General features: G+C 37.6%; 1 protein-coding gene across 2 annotated transcripts in view; it reads right to left on the reverse strand.

The window, feature by feature from the left end:
- The window catches only part of LOC107654590 (protein TsetseEP-like), a 26,832-nt gene continuing 1,860 nt past the window's right edge, over positions 1-24,972 (reverse strand). Inside the window, exons 2-6 of one of the 2 annotated variants that reach the window (XM_016441740.1) lie at positions 23,392-23,541; positions 10,527-10,745; positions 10,337-10,454; positions 6,557-6,674; positions 1-1,034 (exon numbers count right to left, since the gene is read on the reverse strand). In XM_016441740.1, coding sequence (XP_016297226.1) covers positions 1,022-1,034; positions 6,557-6,674; positions 10,337-10,454; positions 10,527-10,745; positions 23,392-23,541 — 618 coding nt within the window. In that variant the 3' untranslated portion in view covers positions 1-1,021. Of the gene's footprint in view, positions 1,035-3,849; positions 4,091-6,556; positions 6,675-10,336; positions 10,458-10,526; positions 10,746-23,391; positions 23,542-24,972 lie in introns of those variants that run through there. The other variant, XM_016441739.1, reaches the window with a different exon arrangement.

Below are 24,972 nucleotides of genomic sequence, written 5' to 3' on the forward strand. Positions count from 1 at the left end.
TCAAATTTGTCTCTTTATTGATATTACAAGAGCCATTAGGGTGAATCTCACGAAACCCTATCAGTCACATTTCACTGCAAAATCAAAATGATATTCTCTTTAAAATAATGCAGAAAAAAAAAAGCATGCATTCACACGTGGTAGCATTTGTTGCATCACCAATAATTACGTTTACCACAATATTTATGACAGTAAAATATTACTTTTTCAGAACGCAAGAAAAAATCATAATGGTTCTAAAAATAGGCTTTATTTTTCTTTATGCAAATTATAACTTTACATTCTCTTCCGATTATGGCATGAAATGTCACTCATAAAATGTTTGATGAGATTCACCTATTTTTTTTTTTTTAACATAGCATCCAAAAACAACAACAAAACCCACATGGTTTCTACATTTCATCATAAACATGTCTGACTCTGCAGTGCAAGCACTTTCCCATTAGCCTGTGATGGTCACAGCTGTGTGTGTCCTCAAGGGGGCGCGATGGTATTTCAGAAGAGCAGGACAGGCAGACTATGAGACTGAATGCTGATTGGCTGACTAAAGAACACATGATGCTCAACAAAGGCACAAGATTATTTCATGTCATATATATATATAAAAAAAAATCCAATTTAAGAAAACAGAATCACTGGTTCACCATTATCCCTCCCTTTCTTTACAAAAGAGTTTCCAAATCGTAAACTAAATGAACTTAATGTAAACTGTAACCTCACAGTGATCATTAAATCGAGCTCAGTGTTAGATTAAATACATCATTACTGTTTTAATAGACACGTCATAGTCTATGGGCCATAGTTGTATCTAGCTGTACCTAAGTGTAAATATATATATATAATCTTATGTTCTTTGGCGTTTTGCTTTAAGAAGGTATTCACAGGCAGAAAACAAAGGGGGAAAAAGACTAAAAGCACAATGGTAAGTTTCCATTTCTACACATTTCAGAGACAGTCAAACAGAGAAGTCACTCAAAGGTCCTCATGGTTCATTATAGGGAGCACATGCTTCGACTTCTGCTTACTCAGCATCTCTGAAAAATAGAAACAAAAGGATATTCATTATCATAAAGCCAGAGCCTCAAGCAACTCGCATGAAGTTCTCCAGGAACACACAGTCCATCCACATACAAGCACATACGCATGAGTTCACACAAGCACAACACCAGAGAAACATGTGCCCTACACAGAATCAATCAGCCAAGTTAACAGATTAGCAACTCTATTTTTAAGGCAAGACACTGCAGGTAAATAAAATAAACATTTGAACTGATAGATAATCACCAGACTTTCCAAGTTGATTATTCACACTACATAAGACAATTGTTTTTCAGAATATAGACGGGACTAAAACTGTAAAGTCTGGTTTAAAGCAGCACTATGTCTGTGTTCAAAATTTGCAAAATGTATATAATGAGCGAGTACATCATGAATTATCTTCCAAACCGCGTTTTTATCTTATTCCGAATCACTACGGTACACTTATAATAAGTACTATATTTGGACTATTGTAGGCTGGTCGGGTCGTCACCGCTGCGGAGTTTCGGTAGCTCTCATCTCCCTTTATATCGTCAAAGGTCAAATTTGAATAATATCATCTGTTATTCGTTTAAGGTCCAGTAAATCTCTTCTAAATGTATCTTTCACTGGGGGCAAAAGTGGCATGAAAAGTCAAAAGTAATGATTGTGATTATAGCCTGACCGATATGGGTTTTTTTGGGGCCGATACCGATACCGATATTAGGGAGTAAAAAAAGGTTTCTGGTTTCATCCAGGTCACCAGTAGCAAACAATGGAGCGCGCTCAGCTGGACAAACTAAGTGATTACACCATTTCAAGCATTTTATCTGCGTTATATGTTCTGTAAAAAAAAAATTTCATATCGGCGGCATATTCACCAATACCGATATATCGCGACAGGCTCATATCGGCCGATAATATCGGCAAAACGATATATCGGTCGGGCTCTAATTGTGATTTCTGCAAAACTGCTGCAATTCCTCTGTTGACATTTCTATTCAAATTCCAGTTCAGCCTTCTGTGTGGTGTGAGTCCAATTCAACTCAGATTTACTCTCATTATCTGAAAGGGGATTGATTCTTTAAATATGAATTTTGCCTCACCCTGATATGTACGATTCGCTGCATTCATGCACAGCACCATTGTACACATTTTTCATATTAGATGGAAGTAAATGCAACGTAGTGCAAAAAAAATATTTGGACACCTGAGCCACATCTACAAGTGTCTGAAAGCCATTGCGTCTTGCATCATCTTGATAAAATACCAAAACATTCACTCAAATGCCACAGGAGCTTTCCTTTTCACTAACTTCACTTTTCTCAACATGGTCCACTAACGTTTCACAACTATAAAGTGTCACAATACTTATGAACAGACACTTGCACTAATATTGACATTCAGACATTTCTAAGTGTGCAGGCTTTAGTGTCCAAACGCATGATTACGAACACACTCCTTTCATATAGTTATATACAATAAAAGCTATACTTTGTTTGCTTTTAATATTATTTTGCTTAACATTCAGTGTTCTCCATTGAAAGTCTTCCGACTAGCTATTAATACTACTCTATATAATCAACCCATAATGCACATAATATATATATATACACCTTCATCTGTTCAGTGACCAATATTTGTGAGCTTTTTCCTGGTTTTCTTTCTGTAATGTGTCATAATACTGAATCCCTAAGACACAATGAAACAGCTGGATCACAGTGTTAATGGGGTAGTTCACCCAAAAATGATCATTCTGTCATTATTTTCTCACTCTCATGTCACATATTACTGTCTTTCATTCGTGGAACACAAAAAGCGATGTTTGGTAGAATGTCCGAACGTCTCTTTTCCGCATAAGACATGTGGATAGTCATTTATACAGCTCCAAGCGCCAAAAGGACAATTAATTGATTAGTTGTGACTTTACGAATAAATAAAATATATAAAAAGTGACTTTACAAATAAACAAACAAGCATAAAATTATGAATTTACAAATAAATGTAATATATAAATAAATTGTGACTTTACAAATAAACAAATGAAGTATATAAATAAATTGTGGCTTTACAAGGAAATAAATAAATAAAAAATTGTGACTTTACAAATAAATAAATAAAATAAATAAATAAAGACTTTTCAAACAAATAAATTGTGACTTTACAAATAAACAAATGAAGTATATAAATAAATTGTGGCTTTACAAGTAAATAAATAAATAAAAAATTGTGACTTTACAAATAAATAAATAAATAAATACAATTGTGACTTTTCAAACAAATAAATTGTGACTTTACAAATAAACAAATGAAGTATATAAATAAATTGTGGCTTTACAAGTAAATAAATAAATAAAAAATTGTGACTTTACAAATAAATAAATAAATAAATACAATTGTGACTTTTCAAACAAATAAATTGTGACTTTACAAATAAATAAATGAAGTATATAAATAAATTGTGGCTTTACAAGTAAATAAATAAATATAAAACTGTGACTTTACAAATAAATAAATACAATTGTGACTTTTCAAACAAATAAATTGTGACTTTATAAATAAATAAATAAATAAATAAAGACTTTACAACTAAATAAACAGTCGCATTATAAATAAAATACATAGTGACTTTACATAAATAATGAATGAATGAAAGAAAGGAATGAATGAAAACATTTCTAAATTGTGGCTTTACAAGTAAATAAATATTGATTTTACAAACAAGCAAGCAAACAAACAAACAAATTAAGACTATAAAAATAAACAGTGAATCTACAAACAAACAAAAATGAATTCAAACAGGTTTGAAACAACATGGCTAGCACATGACAGAATTTATTTCTGGGTGAATTGTTACTGTAACTGAACATGTGAGGGCATGAACTGTCACTGAATAAGAAAAGTGAGTGGAAGGGAAGATATTCATGTTACATGGTGACGGGGGAGGCTGCAGGGTGAGACTGTGGAGGGTGTCAGGGTCAAACTGAAGTAAATGATACCTTACCAGTGGCCTGACACAGGCATACTGCCTGGTGTTGTTTAAAGAGCTGTAAAGTCATTTGTGAACTCTATCCTGCAAAGATAAAGGGCAGGAGCAGAGGACATTATGTACAGACCATTACTGTAGGGTTCTGACTCTGAGTCAGCCTGCTAATCTACAGCTACACACACACACACACACACACACACACACACACAGTGACTTCTGCGAATGGGGACTGCAGAAATAATCTCAAATCACTGACTGAATTTACATGCACAATTGTGATAAAGCAGACAATGGTTTGGTTCTGGTTGAGAATCCACCTGTGGTGCCCTTAAATTCTACTTACATAAGCAGCAGTAGTTATGAATCTGAGCATTATTTCGTTTTTCATGTAAATGCCATTTTTAACATCAAGAATGGAATAAAACTTGCTTCAAAATGAAATTTGCTGTCAGGTATGTATAAATGAAGTTGTTCAGAAGTCTCTTATGTTTACCAAGGTTGCATTAATTTAATCAAAAATACAGTAAAAACAGGAATGCTGTGAAATACTACTACAATTTAAAATAGCTATTTTTTTATTGTAATATATTTTACAATGCAATGTATTCCTGTGATGCGCAGCTGTATTTTCAGCATCATTACTCCAGTCTTCAGTGTCACATGATCTTCAAAAATCAGTCTAATATGCTTGAATTATTATTAATGTTGGAAACAGTTTTTGCTGCTTAATATATGCATCAAATTGAAACGATTTATAATAAAAGACTTATTGTTAGAAAAGATTTATATTTTAAATAAATGCTGTTCTTTTTAACTTTTTATTCATTAAAGAATCCTGAAAAAAAGCTATCACAAGTTCCAAAAAAATATAAAGCAGCACAGTTTCCAATATTGATAATAAATCAGCATATTAGAGTGATTTCTGAAGATCATGCGACACTGAAGACTGGAGTAATGATGCTGAAAATACAGCTTTGCATCACAGGAATAAATTACATTTTAAAGTAGAAAACTGTTATTTTAAATTGTAATAATATTGACTATTTATTAAATAATATTGAATATTTGTTTAATCATTATTCCAGTTGTTGTTCTGTATTTTTGATCAAATACATGCAGGCTTGGTGAGCAGACGAGACTTAAAAAAAAAAAAAACATTAAAAATCTTACTGATCCCAAACTTTTGAATAGCAGTGTAGTCGCAAAGTTACGTATACACAACGTTTACACAACAGCGATGTACTAAAAACGTTTTGTGTAATGTTGTCAAACCGATCACCGTTCACACGGATCCATGAAATAGACAAAAAAAACTCTGTATTATGCATGCCAGACCAATAGATGGTGATGTCGCTTTGTGAAAATAAACCACTATGTGCCTGTGCACATACAGACTAAACACACAACACGCATGCACATGACGTCACAGTTTTCACAAATTCACGTGTTTGCAGTTTACAAGCAGCTTTCAAAAAGTTGCGCTCTAAAACCTGTTTTCAAAAGTTTGAAAATTTTAAACTCTCAAAATGCTGTTGTCGTGTAAATAAATGGCCAAAACGCATGATAAGTTTTTCGTTTTTCAGTTGAAAATGGTGTCATGTAAACACCCCATAGTTAGTCGAATGTCTAAAGTGGACTATCCAAATAAAGTGTAGCCTAAGTTTTATTTTTATTTCAGATCCCCCACCGCTCAGTCTATATGTTTTATCAAGCAAACTAACTGCACCCACCCTGGGGCAGAGTGTGCCTGAACCTCCAGACAAACCTTGAGCCCCCGCGAGCGCCCCTGACAGTCTGCTGCAGATATGTGCGCTGCTGTGAACATCTCACCCTCCTTATCCAAACACCCACAGTGAGTGCTGCGGTGGGGGGAGGTGGGCCCTGTGCTACTCGCTACCATTGGCCCAAAGTTACAAGGAGCAACAACAAAAACTTTCCTCACAACAGACCTACTGGACATGCCCCAAACTACAACATACAGCACAGGCTTTCATGCAACTAAACAATTCACCATTAGAAATATAATCGAACCATAAAAACACACTTCATTCGGTTATTTATTTAATTTGATTGGTTATTTAATTGACCCAAAAAGTCAAGTCTGGATTGTTAACTTTACTTTAAGTTAAAAAAATAAAATAGAACACGCAAGTAATAATAATAATAATAATTTTCTGTTCTTTGTAAATATACATTTTCAACTTTATTCATTGTCTCTGAAACTCAGCTGATGAAATCTTAAACATGTCCTATTATATATATATATATATATATATGTGACTAGACAAAATACGCTGTATGTTTGGCACATATTCACTAATTGGAGGATATTTAAGACGTTTGCACTGTAGGGTCACTAAAAAGCATCATTCTGTATACTTCAGAGGGGAGGCTTCACATACTGCACATACACACTTCACATGCTTGAAATGCTGTTCGATTCAAGCATTTCTAGATATATATGAAATGCAAAACAGTGAAATGTTGATTATGTTATTAGGAGAAGCTGTTGCTTCAGTGGATGGACTGAGGGAGAAGCAAAATACTGACCTCTGCTCCTCTTCCATCTCCTCCGTGGTCATTCTCTTCTCAAACTTGGTGGTCCTCTTATTACCGGGCAGGACTGCAGAGGTCTCGACCTCATCCGTCACTAAAGCAGCTGCAACATCTGAAAGAGACGATATCAGATTTAACATTTACCTGACAATAGATGACTAAGAGGACTTTTACATTGATATAAAAATATTTCAGTTTCACTTTTTTTTTTTTTTTACGTTTCTTGTTCAAAGAATCCTGAAAAAATGCATCAAAGTTTACACAAAAATAGCAGCATAACGGTTTTCAACAAAATTTTCTTGAGCAGCAAATCAGCATATCAGAATGATTTCTGAAGATCATGTGACACTGAAGACTGGAGTAATGATGCTGAAAATACAGCTGCGCATCACAGCAATAAATTACATTTTAACACATATTCACACATATATATATATATATATATACACACATACACACAATAGTCAACATTTGAAGTGGATCAAAAAAGTTCATCAAAGTTGTCCTAAGACAAGAACGTGTATTGTTTTGGTTTTAGGACAACTTCAAATGTGTCAAGAATTTGATACTGTATATAAACTAAGCAGATTTGTGTTTACCTTATATAAATAAGAGGTTGCATTAACTTATTTCTGCTAATCTCCACATTTTTAATGACAAAATGCGAGGAAACCATTTCAACTATAGCGCGTCTGTTTTCCTAGTTTAAAGAGGAGAATTAAATAATGAAATAAGAAATAGGATATTATTAAATATGGATTTATTCCTATTATTCCAAGCATATGACATTTTATTTAGAGCAGACAATCATGCGACTGGTCACGTGAGCAGTGCTTTCCCGAGTTCGCAGGATCACAGAACTCGCTTCTTCACGGTGCATAAATTGCCATCCGAATCCATGAGTTTCATCACTGAGGTGCCATGTAAATCTTTTCTTTTTTTACAGACGTCCACATGAGAAACAATTACTGTCAGAATAGGGGCTTTTGTCCCCATAATGGTGTAGTTATATCATCTATCTGCAGAGGCTAACTGCTAAAAGTAAACAGCAGTTTGAATAAACTCGCCTCTGAACAGCCTGTAAAACTGTCGCTGGTCGCTTTAAACGTCAGCCAAATACCTCTGTCTCCTGTCTAAGTGAGCTACAAAGAGGACCACACTTGATCTGGATACAAAGAGCAGGTGTTGATCAGTATGAAAGTGTCTGTATTGTCATTACGGATCAGACAACAAGACAGGAAGGGCAGAAAATCTTCTGTGACACTACGCCCTGTTCCTAACCCAGATTATCATCCTACCAGGTCTAACCCACTTGCAGGCCTGTCAAGTCATTGGCACAGGCAGCTAGGAAGTCTTTATAGTAATTCGAGGATAAAAGCTGTTCTGCACATACGGTTGGCGGCTGAAGCCTGTTTCACACGCCTCACATCTGTGGTATGTGCTGCTGAAACTAGCTCCGTTGATGTTGTAATTCATTAACTGACATGTTTTTGCCCAAGAAACACTGGTCTTTTGCAAACAAGGGTTATATCGGAGCACAACGACTGATGTCTGGATGTAAACGCAGAAAAATCTGTAACCTAGAGGCCAATATACTGCTGGGAGAACAAAGGAGTGTGTGACCGGGACCCAGTTACACACTGGCGTCAGTTTACAACCGCAGAGCACAAAGCTCCAGTGTGTTTGAGTGGGTCGAACTATGAGTGTTTATCTCACAGCCTTGCTCTCAAAACACTCGCTCAGAAAGCCACAGGCAGATATGACAAGAAAAATGAAAGACTGGAGATCTGAACAAACTACCTCAATGCATGAGAGAGAAGTGGAAATATAAATGCTTTACTCTCCAGAATGTCAAATTACAATGTATTTTAGTTTATTTTATATATTTTTTTATTGTATTACGTTTTTATTTTTTTCTCTTTTTTATTTTATTTATTTATTTATTTATCTCTGAAACCCAGCAATAACATAACAAACGTAACAACATAATCAAATGTCTATTAATATTAATGATCTATATACATACAACAGCTCATTCTGGTTCTCAAATCTGATTGGTTGAGAACCGAGAGATATTGTACTTGTATCGACACAGGAATGCCCTTTCACCGTTTGTATCACTCCGCTTCCAGTATTTCTCACAGCGAGTGTCATGGCGGATGCCCAAATCCACTAAAATGAAAAAATAATACTGTTTTTGTGTCACGGAATGTAGTTTTAAGAGGTTTTTTAGGCGAGAATGTACTTGTTTAGACTTCAAATATACGGTTTGTTAATAAAGTCTATTTGAAAATTTGCTTCACGTTTTCAGAGATGTGAGCTCCAGGGCATCAGCGCCGTTCAGCGCTCATGAACCCAACGAGAGCAGCCTCACCTCGGCTAGATCTTCTGGAATTTGCTGCTGGCTCTGATGTTTCTATAGTGGTTAAACATGAGATATAATTAGTTTTGGGTAAATCTGACGGGTAGTCTTTAGTTTCATTAATCGATTATTTGTTCCAGTTTCGGCTGAAGGCAAAATCTCATCACGTTATATTTTATGTAACTTTAATGCTATATATTAGAGCATGGCTTTTATGATGGCTGTTGATGTTGTTTATTATTCAATAAATAACATTTTATATACATAGTAGTGTTTAGTATTAGGAAACAGTGTGTGTGTTCGTGATGGTGATTTTTGTGACATTGTTCCGCCATTAGATGGCAACGAGACTGTTTTACGAGTCAGCATTTAAGACTTTTATATTGAAAGAGACTGAAACGGAAGTAATTTTTACTTTTAATAACAGCTTGTAAGACGCAGTTAACAAATGCAGTGAGCAGCGCTGTCATCGGAAATCACCCTTAACAGCTGAAAGATAGTACGACAAAGATGTCACTTTCCTCAGCGGACATTCAAACTAATGTTTTATTGTGAATATGAGATTGAGTTGAACAATGAATGCTGTATCAGATGCATGTAATCACACTCGCTCAGTCCATCTCTTTCTCACAATACTCTACTCTACATAATACAGTGAGCTTTTAATTAAGTAATACAATAAGTTTTTAATGTAGTAACTCAACGTTCCTTCGTTACTAGTTCTAAAGTGACGTTTTCGAATTAGTAATGGAGGCTTCAGCTCAGCTGTTAAACTGTCAAACTGAGATTTAAATATGTGGCAGAAGGAAGTAGTTCCGCACAAAAGGGTTTTTAGAGACACTCCGTTGTTGTTTTTCTTATATATTTACACTCGTGCTGTCAAACTGTCGTAATCGAGTGATACCGGCTCTAAATCAGCGGCTGTGATTGCCTGCGGCCTCGTGCCTCTGGACTAATCACAGCAATGCTGATATAGAGCCGGTATTGCCCTCGTACTCGAGTGATATTGCTCATATATATATTTGGTTTTAATTAACTATATTAACCCTGGAACCAAGTGAGCTGGAGGAAATGTAAAAAAAAAAATCATCAAATAAATGAAGTGTCAGCAGCATTCGATAATACTTCAAGTGTCCTTGTTGTAATTACACATTTATGTGCTAAGCAATATAAATTAACAGCACATACTTACTGTACAGTAGGTTTAGGATTAGAGCTTGGCTTACTATTACTAATTACTGGTTTAGTAATTTACTATTACTACTATAGCAAGTACATTTAACATGTGTAACAAGGACACTGTAAATCAAAGTGTTAGCATTCTTCACAGGTTCACTTGCACCTACAATGGCAGGATTGTACCCAAAAAGAGTACAAAAACTACACACTGTGTAGCGCTGATGCATCCATACCAGTATTCTCTAGGACTTCTGGAAGGGATTCAGCTGCTGGTGAGGTCTCAGGGACGGGCACAGGCGCTGCTTCGGGGGTTGGTACAGAAACTGGTTCTGGGGTGGGCACAGATGTTGTTTCTGGGGTGGGCACTGATACTGGTTCTGGGGTGGGTTCAGACGTTGTTTCTGGGGTGGGCACCGATACTGGTTCATGGATAGGCACCTCTGGGACTAGTTCAGGCACTGGTTCTGGGACAGGCTTATTCACTGGTTCAGGCACTGGCTCTTCTACTGGTGTAGCCACTGGTTCTGGTGACGAGTTGGGTACTTGCTCAGGCACTGGCTCTGGCACAGGAACGGGCTCTTCCACAGGTGCAGATGGTACGACTTCTTCAGGTACGGGCTTGGGCTCAGGCTCTGGAGCTGCCTGCATAGATCAGAGGTAGAGAGAAAGAATAACAGTCATTTTAGCTCATTCAGATGCAGCTGATAATACTGTAAATAAGGTGTGATGAATTCAGGTTAATAGGGACATTTGAGTTGGCTTGGGGGAAAAAAATCTTGAATTAATCCAATGTTTATTACTTTATTGCAGTCAAATTAAGTTATTTTTTCTGACAAGATAATGCTTAGATTTATGTACAAAAACGTATGTTTATCACGTGGGACATTAGAAGTAATATTTAAAAAAATATATGACAACAAACAAAACAAAACCTAGAACAAAACACAGAACAAAAGAAAACTCAAACCCAGAACAAAACCAACAACCCAAAACAAAACCCAGGACACAACACAGAACAAAACAAAACAAAACGAAACAAAACAAAACACAAAACAAACCAAGGCCCAGAACAAAACCTAAAACAAAACTTAGAACAAAACAAAAGAACAAAACCAACCAAGCCCCCAAAACAACCACACCAAACAAAACTCAAAAGAACCACCCCCCACAAATGCACCAAAAGCAAAAGAAGCCAAACTAAAAACAGTACTCATATGGCACTTTTCCACTGCATGGTACGGCACGGTACGGCTCGGTACGGTTCACTTTTGGGGGGTTTTCCACTGGGTACAGTACCTGGTTCCTGGTTCTTTTTTTTGTACCACTTCGGTTGGGGTTCCAAGTGAACCGTACCATTACCAAAACGTGACATGTAAACTCTGCTGATCACGGATTGGCCGGAGAGAATCGTCACTACCTGCGTCACTGAACTTGCGACACAAACAGTCGGTTACGGAAGTACAGACGTTCCTCTCGTTGATAGCAGAGGAGCGGATCCAGCGAGAGCTTGATGGGGCGATGCGGAATTAAAAAGTTTTTTTTAGGAGTCGTGGTAGTAGAGGCGGCGCAACTATAACGACATGTGAATAATCCCGCCCACTCTAAAGCGGTACTGAACTGCAGTGGAAACGCAAACCGTGCCGAGTCGAACCGTGCCATGCCGTACTGAGCCGTGCCAAGCCGAGTCGTACCATGCAGTGGAAAAGCACCAATAGATTGTATACAGAACACTTTACAACTTGGGAGCTACTAAATTGAAACATTCATCTCAGTAGTTAACAGCACATTCTGCAGAGCTTAATTCCACATGTGGCTGGTGTAGAGTGCCTGCATGACAGCTGTCATCTGCAGTCTGTCGTCCTTCCTCTCCTGCCTTAACACACACACACTTGTCCATGACAAGGGGACAAAGCTCCTACTTCTTCTGACTAACCCTCGTCCAAACCCACTTCACTGCTTCTACCGGCCATGAAAGCTCTTAACTCAATCGCTTACATACACTCCCAGAAGCCTGTGAGAAACAGGTGTGCAAGCCTTCCAACCACCAAGTGACTGCAGCCTCAGCACTTTTTAGGGGATAAAAAAAATATCAGCAGAATAGATTTGAATTTGCAGCTAATACTATCATACTCTGTGACATGGCCTCTATCGTACTGCAGCTCCACCTTACATCATACAAGAGCAAAGTGGAGACTGGATTGAATTGGAGTCTGCAGGGATTAAGGTTATCCAGAGAGGTTAAATTTAGGATTAACTGTAGATTTGTGCCATTATTAGATTAGGTGACACAGAATGTCAACAACAAGCGGGTGAAAGAGAATGACAATTAGAATGACAGCAATACTAACAGAAAACCACAATTTCTCTGAGTGGTTATAAGATCATTGCTATGCAGTTTCTAAGACTCTGATAGATATGGCTCGGGTCCCTCCAGAGATTGTGCATTTTATTATCCACTGGATGAAAACAATGTATGGCTAAACACGACAAGACAGCTGCTACCAGAATAGCAACCCTCTGAAACCAAACTTTATCGCTTCAAGAATGTTGGCGTCTGCTGACCACCAGCAGATGGTGCATTCCATCTCACACAACTGCACAAATTTATTTCTGATGAGTGTGAAGTAACCCTCAAATCCCACTGACAAACTGCTGAAATAATCTGCTACTGGATTTGAGTTGAGAAATGAGTCAAACGCACCAAGTACAGCAGAATCAAATGCAAAAAGGCCATTAATTAAACTTCATCAGTGAAACTTAAATACTCACATTTTTAGTTGCTTTCACATGGTGAGACACTAAAATAATAAACCATTAAAATTATAATTTTTTCCCCAAAAGCTAACGGTTGTTAGGTACCATGGCAAGACACTTAATAATATTAAAGGGGTGGTTGATTGCGATTTCACTTTTTTAACGTTAGTTAGTGTGTAACGTTGCTGTTTGAGCATAAACAATATCTGCAAAGTTACGAAGCTGAAAGTTCAATGCAAACGGAGATATCATCTTTTAAAATTATGGCACTTTAATGCCTACAAAAACGGCTGGTAAGGGACTACACCGAGTTACTTCCCGGGTTCATGATGTAACAAACCCAGATAAACCCCGCCCTCGGGAAAAGGAAGCAAAGGGAGCGAGGCCATGCTGCGCTGCTTTAGAGAAGAGGAAGAGAAAACTAGAGGTGCACGGGGCGGGACGCTTAGACGCGCACTAGAGGCGTTTTAGCCAATCACAACACACTGGGCTAGCTAACCAATCAGAGCCCATCGCCTATTTCTGAGGGAGGGGCTTCATAAAAGAAGGAAATGATCAGCGTGTTTCTCAGAGAAGGGACAGAGCAGTGTGGAATAAAGGTATATTATGTTAAAAAAAATTAATTTGTTTTTTTTAAACGAAGCATTAACACATGTTAGACTGCACCCCATAAACACAATCAAGCCTAGAAAAAAAAAACAGTGAACCACACCAATAAAAAGTCTTCCACCATATTAAATTGTTCATTAGACTAACAGTACACTGTTTATGGTTGACAAGCAATGTAGAAACTTGGCATATTAAAAGGAACATTCCAGGTTCAAGTTAAGCTCTAGCGTCAGCATTAAAGACATGCTGTTGATTACCACAGAAAACAAGTTTAACTCAGACTTCAGATTCAACAAACAATCAGAATGAGCTTTCCACAGGATTTTGGAGTGTTACTGTGGGAATTTTTGGCCATTCATCCAGTTTATAGAGCATTTGTTAGGTCAGAGACTGATGTTGGACCAGAACGCCTAGCTCGCAATCTACGTTTCTAGTTCATCCCAAAGGTGTTTGATGGGGTTGAGGTCAGGGCACTGTACGGGCCAGTTGAGTTCTTCCACACCAAACTCATCCAACCATGTCTTTATGAATGATGAATTGTTCAAAATGTCAAAATGTCTATGCTGAAGTATTAAGGTTTCCCTTCTCTGGAAGTAAAGGGCCTAGCCTAAATCCTGAAAAACAGCCCCATACCATTATCCCTCCTCCACTAATCTTTACAGTAGACACAATGCAGTCAGACAGGTAATGATCTCCTGGCATCCACCAAACCAGACTCACCCATCAGACTGCCAAACATAGAGGTGTGATTCGTGACTCTGTAGGTTTCCACTGCTCCAGAGTTCAATGGCGGTGTGCTTTTCACCACTCCATCTGACGCTTGGCATTGTACTGGTGATATGAGGCTTACAAGCAGCTTACCATTCTATGAAGCTCGCACAGTTTTTGTGCCGATATTAATGCCAGTATAAGTTTGGAATTCTTCAGTTATGGAATCTGCAAAACGTTGGTGACTTTTATGCACCATGTTGCTGCTGCCTGAAACGCTTCCACTTTGCAATAATACCACTCACACCTGAAACACCTGAATTCAGTAATTAAGAAGTGTGTCCCAATACTTTTGTCCATATAATGTATACTGTAATACACAATTTTTAACTTTTACAAATGGCAGGACTTTTTTTTTTTTTTTTTTTTTTTTTTTTTAATTAGATCACAACAAAAATTCTGAGATAGCACAGAATTCTAATTGATGTGAGGTCACAAGTGTGCCGTTTTACAACACATTTAGAGCTAAAAGTATTCATTTTACAATATGATATCAACATCTCAGTGTTTTTTATTCCAAAAAAAGTCACCTAATGTCCAGCAGCACTCTGTCCCGAGACATAAACTCAAAGGCGCTGAGGGAATTAGGGCAGCTTGAGACGGATTCCTCCTCGCGGTGATGCCAACAGTTCATTAGCCCCTGATGCTCTTAGAAAGCGTGAACAACCTGCGAGGATGTCAGATGGCATTCGATGCCATCTCAGGCTTAACTGTCATCTCAGATCCTCTCTCAGTGGATGATGGCAAATCTATATTTGATGTCACCACATACGGAGGTCAGCGTGAGAACATGTGATGCCACGTCTGACAGATCGCCTAAGACAAACAGATCCTGGGAGGATTTACAGAGGCTTTTTGCTTTTACTTGTCCCTGGAGTCACTTATATATAATAAACTGTCAAAAACATATTAAAACGAATAGTCCTGACTGACACAGCAACATTAATGGAACCTTATTTGATTTGATGTGCAAGATTTTGACGATATTCTTCAAAAATAAATAATCTTTTCCCCTTCAAATGTCAATGTAAAGACCTCATTTACATGTTCTTCACTTCCTAATTTCCATATTTCCAGCAAGAAAATAATAAAGATTTACTTTAATCATTTTGAATGGTTTAACATCTTATTTGAGGCAGTGGGCCAAAGCATCTCGACTGGAATAAGCTCTCATTGTTTCATTCATTCATGGAAAGCATTTGCACTGAATGAAATCTCCACAAACCCCTTAGCTCTGCTTTGAATTCGCACAAAAAGGCCATTGTATCATAAGGCCATAGTCATCATGTATAGTCAGTGTCTGCCTACTAGCATAACTAGCATACTATACTGCGTCATTGTTTAGTTAAGAGACATCACCACTTGTGACTGAAAGGGCAAGACAGGGATTGTGGATGTGTTCCAAAACCTAGTGAGCTTCCTTAAATGGGTCATAGGATGCTACATGCACTTTTACAAGTTGTTTGAACTGAAATGTGTGTTGGCAGTGTGTGTACACAACCACCCTATAATGATAAATATATAATTTCTTTACCCCTTTCTCAAATCGAGCCGATCTCAGATGATGTCACACAGACAGGCCCCTCCCACGATAGTTTGATTGACAGTAGCGTTTCAGCACAGACTGGACTGGTGTCTTACCTTAGCTCCGCCCTGAGTGAGCGGTCATCAGTCCGCCATTGTTTCACTGCGGCATCCGATGACCCCTTTAAGGCCCAAGTATACTTCGCATTTTTTTTAATGCGTGTGCTAGCGTATGCGCACAGTTGTACGATTAGCCTTTCAAAGTCAAGTCCATTTGAGGTGTACGTGAACGTAAGTGGTCGACATACGCGCTATAGTGAGCTTCATCTTTGAGTCTGCTCTATTTTTCTCCAGAAGTTATGACCAATCAAAATGTCTTTGTTCTCTTTTTAAACACAAATGTACATGGACATTTTTGTATGTATAAGAACCAAATTATACTTGGGCCTTCGAAAGGCTGAGACACGAAACCAATATCAAAGAACTAGTGGCTACGAAAGCCGACTGTGTTGTCGCCTCACATTGCCTGCATCTGGGCCAAAAAGTTGCACTCGAACACACCGCAAAGTCTACGGCCAACAAACACATACATTCAATGTCTGTGTGAGATGTAAAACTGTAAAATTCAACAGTCTGCTGTATTTGCCCTCTTGACTTTGTTGTTTGCTTGCTTTTGTCACTTTCGTTTTTCTTTGGTTTGCTAAGCTGAACAGCCAATCTGAAGCTGCGTCCGAAATCGCATACTTCCATACTATATAGTAGGCGAAAACAGTACGTCCAAATTCCATTCATACTACGCGCATTCATACTATATAGAACGTACTTTTTTAACGGTCGAGTAGTACGTTCAAATTCAAATGTAGTACCTACTAAGCAGTATGTGATTTCGGACGCACCCTGAGTGTTCTCTCACCGATGGGCTTCCTTTGCCGATTCAACATCGCTTAATCAGCCAAAAAGCTGCCGATGAGGGCCGTCTAATGCTAACAAATGCTCAACGATGGCCCAACATTGATCGACAGCTGACGACACATCGCCTTGATGTGTCATTCTAACCAATATGCTGCTTTTAGGCACCATGCTCTTCATAGGCCCCAACTCGACATGCCACACAAACAGCATTTTCCATGTGAAGCACTTGATAGCATATTGCTAAGCTAAAACTGTGATGCTCTCAGCACAAAAAAAATATACAGCACACAAAAAAATTTGGTAAAATAGTAAATTAAGTATTATACTTTATCGATTAGTAATTGGCGAAACCATTGTGAATCTTTTGTTTTGAATCAGTGGTTTGGAGCATGTCCAAGTCTCATGATTTCAGTAAACAAAGCTTCGTAACCAGGGTGCGAACTACGGGGGAGCTAGGGGGAGCTCGGCTCCCCTTAATAAGACATGGGCTCTCCTGAAAACGTGATTTGTGACATTTTGGGGGGTCTCAAAAAATATTGACGTGTTATTCTGACGTGCAATTTCAGTTTTGTGTGATGTGATCATCGTGGATTATTATGTGTAAAATTGCAAAAATATCATTCATTCATGCATGACGGCGATTTAAACCTAATTCACTTCAATAAAGATAACTATACATGCTATTCTTGTCATGAGCATCAAGAAAGTATAATAGAGTAAATCCTGTATAGTGATTTATCCTACATAGTGCTTATGTAGCTGTTATATATCGTTGTAAGTCATTGTAAGCCCCGCGCAAGCGCACGAACCCCCCCCCGTTATAAAAAAAACAAAACAAGTGAGCTCCCCCAAAGTCCACGGTATAGTTCGAACACTGTTCGTAACATATCGTTTTGAACAGTTTTAATTCTGATGGTTCGCTGCTAGAGTGTATTGATATGGTGAACTCATGAACCAGAGTCTAATATATGGTCAGTTCAGTTTGAATGAATTTTAATAGACGTGCCTAATTAGCCTAAGTCCTGCCTAAAAGCACATTAAAAAAATAAAAAAATAAATTATACACTTCATATTTATTGTTATTTAATGATGCGTAGATTACACTTTCATAAAAACATTTGTAATTGGTTAGTAATTATTAGTAGTTATTAACGTTTGAGCTGAGCTCACATTGCATTTAAACAGTTTTGGGTGCTCAAAACAGTGAATAATTTTGCGAAGCAGTTGATTCAGAGTTTCCAAAAGTTGTATGTACCATCACTTAACTATACTCTTTGGCATTACAATGAAATAAAAGTATATTTTCAATCAGTATTTCTACTTTTTTTTTCAGCTGAGCTCATCGTCATGCATCATGGGATTGCTTCATAATCCATAACGTTCTTAGGAAGCATTATTATGCAGCCGATCTTCCAGAACACAATGCAGCCACACAGATATGATGCTTTACAATGCAGTCTAAGAAGGCAGCTCATTTGGAACAGAATTTTGAATTGGAATTGACCATTTAGATTTTGTTACCTCTTAATTGGAAGGCTATGTGGAAACTAAAACATAAAAACATTAACATCCCAATACAACTGTTGACAGTCTTGGGATACCAATGTCAGTTAAACTCACACCTAGAGGAAATCAATCAAGCCAGTGTTTGCTCCGGTCACTGAAAAAGGAAGTTAACAGCAACAGGCCAGAATTCCAAACCAGCAAAGTCAGAGGAAAGCCTGACCAATCAGCAGGCAAACGGACAGATTCCACAGCAGACTGCTGTTAGGAGACAGAACCAAAGTGCTGAGGAATGTTCTTGAGTGCTCGCCCCGTTTCAGACGCTCATGGTCCGCATATTCAACACTGATATCTTTGGTTTTAAATTAACCTTGAAGTTCAGCCACCCATTCACATGTTATGTTCCAGCCGAAATAACAGAAACAAGCTTTGCCTTGGAGGACATTTTTTTTTGCAGACTACATCCGGTGTTGAATTCTTGTTGGCGGCACCTCAGGTACAGCTTTCCTCTTTGAGGCTTTCCCGCTGAATACACATTGCCATGTAAGGAAGGTAAAACACTCCGAACACAGGAAACTTGAGGAGCTGAGAGAAGGAATTGTGGGAGAAAGAGACCGAACAGGAACTGAGAAGAAACATAAACCTAAAACTGACACAATTAATCAGCCCCTGCAGCAAGTGTGATTTAGGTCATACGCTTCACTTTAGATACTGTTCTGTTGTATTTCAAGTGATTGTCATTTGGACAAACGATTCCTTTTTAATTCCTTTAATTGGTCCAGATGCTTAAAAATGAGGACACGCTGCATACTCTGTGGCAATGGTTTTCTATCCAACAGCAGAACAAGACATCTGATTATGAGGCATGTCATGCAAAAATAGCAGATAAACAACGTACAGAGTCATGAAGGAACAATTTCCTGAGACTCACTAAACCTGCAGTCTATCCATAAGGCTCGGTGCAAAGGATGCTGAAATTCGAGCCCTTCTTTCTAGATATTAACTCGTGTATTTAGGGAGAGAGTGAGGTCTGAAAGTGCTACAGAAGGAGTCATGCCACGTCAGCATGTCTAAATGTCACAGAGCCAAAGATCATGGGGGACCACAGAGGTTACGCCAGAGTTTAAAGTCAACATGAAATGGCATTCTCAACCCATTTTACTTCCAAATGCGACAAAAGTCCAAGTAAAACAAGAGAAACAATTAAATGAGAAACAGATGTTTGACTATCAACAAAGTCCAGGTACAATTTCCAGGTTATTGACTATTTAGACAGGAACACACTGTCTGGCCGACAATAAAAGTGACCAAACACAGTTTGATGTGCTTTTACATGTTGTTTTATGGCGAGCTTATCTGAAATTGATTATATACTGTATATGTATGTATATATATATATATATATATATATATATAGTATAAAATATGGTGCCCTTTGTGCAAAGATGTACAGTTTAGCGTACTTTTAAAATAGTACTGATTATGGGAATGAAATGAAAATGCATTATACATTAAATTGCATTTAATTAAATTTAAACATGTCATTTAAAACTTATATTGTCTTTGAAATATGGTTAAAGTTACTGCTGAACGTGCTGAGAAGCATTTATGATAAACTAAAATACATTTTAATGTCATTTCTATTAAAACGTGCATGTCATGTATTTAAATTATATTTGTAATTACACATTTGTAATGATATATTAACTTTTTTAATCAAGTGCTTTACATGTGCTTTAGTATGTTAGTCAACACACTTCTTCAAAGCATGACAAATGATGACACTTTTTAAAATGGTACTTAAGTGTGTTAAGAAACAGTGTTAATTTAGGTACATTTAGTACATCTTATTTCATTAATATTGTCTGCAAGTACATATACTTTTAAGATTTGAAATACACTACAAGTGCACATTCAATACAATTAAGTGCATTTCTTTTTCTCAAACGACAGCAGTCTCTCTGAGCAGAAAATGACTAGAAGCACTTTTTATTTTTGAGTGAAATTCATTTGTATTTCATGTTGAAACACTACTACATCCAGGCAAGAGGCAGGGCAAGTTCTGCTGGAGATGTTCCATCTCTCTTCCAAAGTCACACATCTATTGGACAACTGCCCCATGGGTAACGAACACAGTTTATTTCTTCCCTAGAAAGCAATCACATAAGTCTCAATCTTGTCCCTGGAGTACGTCCTTTCTGCAGAGCTCAGTTTCACCTCTAACCAAACACACCTGAACCAGCTAATCAAGGCCTCAGTACCTATATGTGCATAATATATAGTACTTTAAAGATTAGTGTCAAAGGTGCTCCCTTTCAAAGTACATATTTTACATCAAGTATGTACTTCTAATGTGCAGTAAAAGTATGCAAATTGGGTGTCCGACAAGCTCTTGGGGTTCATTCCAAATTTATGGCCCGGCATGTTTGATTAGAGCAGAAAATAAAACTCAGCAGGAACTGGGAACCAGATCATGTAAATATGCTTTATAGCCTCAATAAATGAGTAATATGTCATAAATATATCCAAAGCTTCTGCATGGAAGACATTCACTGATAAATATACCAACTGCAGAGGAAGTGTAACCATTCACTGTGACCGACTTGCCATTATTTGAATTGATTTTTTTTCCCCATGCTGGTCAACTATTCTGCCCCTAAATTAGGGCTGTGCAATTAATCGCATGCGATTGTCATGCGCATCTAGTCAGTAAAGCCGGTTGCATGATTAGTAGTAAATCGCCATCACCTGCTTTCAGATGGAGCAGCATTTAATACACAGAGCCGTAGTTCACTGACAAGCTAGGCAATATCGCGTTCATAATCGAATGCGATTAATCTGCGATTATGAATGCAATATTGCCTAATTGTCAGTGAACTACGGCTCTGTAGTAAATGCCGCTCCATCTGAAAGCAGGTGATGAAGATTTACTACTAATCATGGAACCGGCTTTACTGACGAGATGCGCATGACAATCGCATGCGATTAATTGCACAGCCCTACCCTAAATGTAAAAAAAGAACTGTGATTGTTCGCTTGTAAACAAATGGTGCCTTGTCATCTTTGGTGGGTGATTCTCAGCCAAAATGAGCTGCAATGAGGACCAGATTTCATGCAGTTAGTCTGAAGTCTGGCTATGGAAGACTAGACAAAATTTGGCCTTGCTCTCCCTGTAATTTTGACACTCTCATGGTTATTTAGTCAGGCTGTAGGGGAGGCAGAAAAAGTCACTATGTAATGGATAGCAGAGGGTCTCCTGCAGTACTGAATGGACAGGATTGGAACAGGAGGTGTGACTAATGTTTCTCATGTTCACAGCTATCAAAAGAAATATACACTTAAAAATAGGTTTTCCAAAAGGTGGTGTTTGCAGCAACGCCACAGAAGAACTATTTTGAGTTCCCAAAAAAACCTTGAACGATTCTCAGTGAACGATTCTCAAAAGAAACATGTTTTCTCTTAGTGTGAAGAACCTTTTAATAATCTAAAGAACCCTTTTCCACTGTAAAGAATCTTTTGTAGAATGGAAAAGTTCTATGGATGTTCAAGGTTCTTTATAGAACCACAGATGTCAATAAAGAACCTTTATCTTTAAGAGTGTATTACAGGCATGCTGGTGCTGTCTTATGCCAGATTTACACTACATGGTTTGCAAAGTCATCCGATCGCTGTTCCTTTCACACTACATAACCGTTTAGTGTATCGTGAAGTTGCTGTGGTTTGCACATTACACAATGGATTGGCGATTGGGGGTCACACATTACACAATATTTCACTAGGAAGAATCCCCAACGACTCCATCTCATTTACAATTCTGGCACAAGACAGGAATTCGCTAGAAGCTTGGATTCCAGGTTGGCTGTGCACTGGTTTGCAGTAAAAAAACAAAAAAAAGAAAAACATAAGAATATGGATGAGAGAATGGTTGGGGAGATGGTTCCACCCCCTAAAATTTCCCTTGCCTCGTAACTTGCTCTATTATTGTCATTTCCAGTCAAAACACATTTCACACTGCAGGACTCCGAGATGCTGTTTGTTAAGAATTTCACCTTATAGTTTGCATCCATAAAGTTCCAAATAAAAGATAACTCAATCATGAAAAAGAGAAAACAAGTAGCTTGAGCAGAACAAAATGCAATCAGTGTCAAACTGGACACAGAGACTGAGACAAATTAATTGACATACATACATTACATTCAAAAGGTGTCATACTGGTGCCATCACGGAATTAAAGGGTTAGTTCACCCAAAAATGAAAATTCTGTCATTAATTACTCACCCTCGTGTTGTTCGAAACCTTTAAAAATTAAGATATTTTTGATGGAATATGAGGGCTCTCTGACCCTCCCATAGACAGCAAGGTAACTACCACGTTCAAGGTCCAGAAAAGTACCAAGATGATTGACAAAGTAGTCCGTGTGACATCAGTGGTTCAACTGTAAAGTTACGAAGCTACGAGAATACTTTTTTGCATAAAGAAAACAAAAATAACTTTACTACACATTTTCGTCTCTACTTTGGACATGCGTTCACGACGTCATTACGCCGGATCTGGGTCAGCGCCGCCACACGTCATGGTACTGTCGTGAACGCGCGTCCGAAAGTGACGCAGTAGAGACGAAAATGTGGAATAAAGTAGTTCTTTTTGTTTTCTTTGCGCAAAAAAGTATCCTCGTAGCTTCGTAACTTTACAGTTGAACCACTGATGTCACACGGACTACTTTGTCGATCATCTTGGTACTTTTCTGGACCTTGAACGTGGTAGTTACCTTGCTGTCTATGGGAGGGTCAGAGAGCCCTCAGATTTCATCAAAAATGTCTTAAATTGTGTTCCGAAGATGAACGAAGGTCTTACGGGTTTCGAACAACACGAGGGTGAGTAATTAATGACAGAATTTTAAAGAACTGAAAATTAACCCTTTAAGTTAAATAATGATAATATACCAATCTACTTGAACTACAAACTTCTGTTTTGTTCCTTAAAATTATAACTGCCATAATACAGGTGGCATATAATACTTCATTGTAAGTAGGCTGTCCATAAAACATGACCAATACTCACATATAAATGGTGCACAGGGTCATACACAAAGACAAAACACCATCATGACACTAAAATCATGCAATAAACAAAACATTTATAGAATAACTGATAGTTGTTCCGTCTAGCTGTAGTACACATCTACACGCTGTGAAAAAGTACATATCACGCATCTTACCTGGACAGGTGTTTCTTGCACAGGGATGACCTCAGGTTCAACTGCGGGCTGTTCTTCTACAACACCAACTTCCTCAATTACAGGCGCGACTGCAGCAAGCTCTTCCTTTTTCAGCTCAACAGCTATCTCCTCTTCAGCCTTTACCTCTGCCTCTTTGAACAAAGAGAATGAAGCTCAGAAAAAAGCAAGGATACACAATGTTGTCAGTGTGGTTACATATGAAAACCTAAGTTTATATTAATATGTTATCGGAGTTTGAAAAATCACGACTAGAGAATTGAGAAATAGAATTATTATTATTATTATTCTAAAAGAAACTGATTGGTTCCAAAAAGTAAGGGAACCAAACCAAAATCAAGACCAGAATTCTCTGATACAAGAATATTCCAATATTAATCAGAATTTGGTCATATTCTGGTTATGCCATGTAAATGTATGAACCGGCCACAACCAGATAATATTATGGTTTTTAAACAAATCTGGCATATGCCAGAATTTTGGATCATATAAACACTGTATTCACAATATCCATAAACAAACATTCATTTAGATATATCACCAAACAAAATAATTGCGGGTGATATTAGATACAGAAGAGTAGTAAAAAGTCAAGCAATTGCTGGAATTAGGGGTCGACCGATATGTGTTTTTCAGGGCCGATACCGATTATTACAGATCAGGTAGACCAATAACCGATATTTTGAACTGATATATATATATATATATATATATATATATATATATATGTCTGGTGTAAAAATTAAAATTAATGTCAAAATGAAAAATAACAAGGGCTCTGACAAAAACTCTTTAAATGCTTTTAAAATATTTTATTGGCAAATCGGTTTTGAAAATGACCGATACCGATAACCATAAAAAAAGTTTAATATCAGCCCCGATAATCTGTCGACCCCTAATATGGTTTGTAAATTGTTTTATCGGCAAATCGGTTTTGAAAATGACCGATACCCATAACCAGCTTAATATTGGCGCCGATAATCGGTCAGGCTGATAATCGGTCGGCCCCTAGCTGGAATACATTATTGGAGCAAGGAGGGCACAGATTTTTATTACATGTATACAGGAATATTCCAATAGATGTGGAGTATGTAAACATTTGTTTTCCAAAATAAAGCCATAACCAGAATATGGACTTTAATCAGAAAGTGATATTCTTGTAAAATTGGTTATTGTATTAAAGTAAGAATGTAATGAAGATCATCATGTAGTCCACCAAAGGGAGAAACATCACAATCAGTTTTGTAAGACTGGAGCTCTGAAGCTCATTTTTAGCACATTTCGTTCTTGTAAATGTCAGTTCCACAAGAGTATTCACTGAAGATCATGTGCTCGCTAGTGTTACACACACACACACACACCTGTGCTCAAGACTCCTTGAGCACTCAACAGCAACATGTTATACAATATACACTTTTAAATATAGTGGATATACGTTTGAAGCCATATATAGAAGGGCCCTGGAGTTTGCCATGTCCAAAACTCTGAGTTCTACTGTAGTGAGCACATTCTTAGACGAGACCAAACGTGTGTACTCATATGAAAGGTCAAAAACCCTGCTGA

The sequence above is a fragment of the Sinocyclocheilus anshuiensis genome, unplaced genomic scaffold (assembly GCF_001515605.1).
Source record: "Sinocyclocheilus anshuiensis isolate Anshui unplaced genomic scaffold, SAMN03320099.WGS_v1.1 scaffold787, whole genome shotgun sequence".
NCBI classification, from domain to species: domain Eukaryota; kingdom Metazoa; phylum Chordata; class Actinopteri; order Cypriniformes; family Cyprinidae; genus Sinocyclocheilus; species Sinocyclocheilus anshuiensis.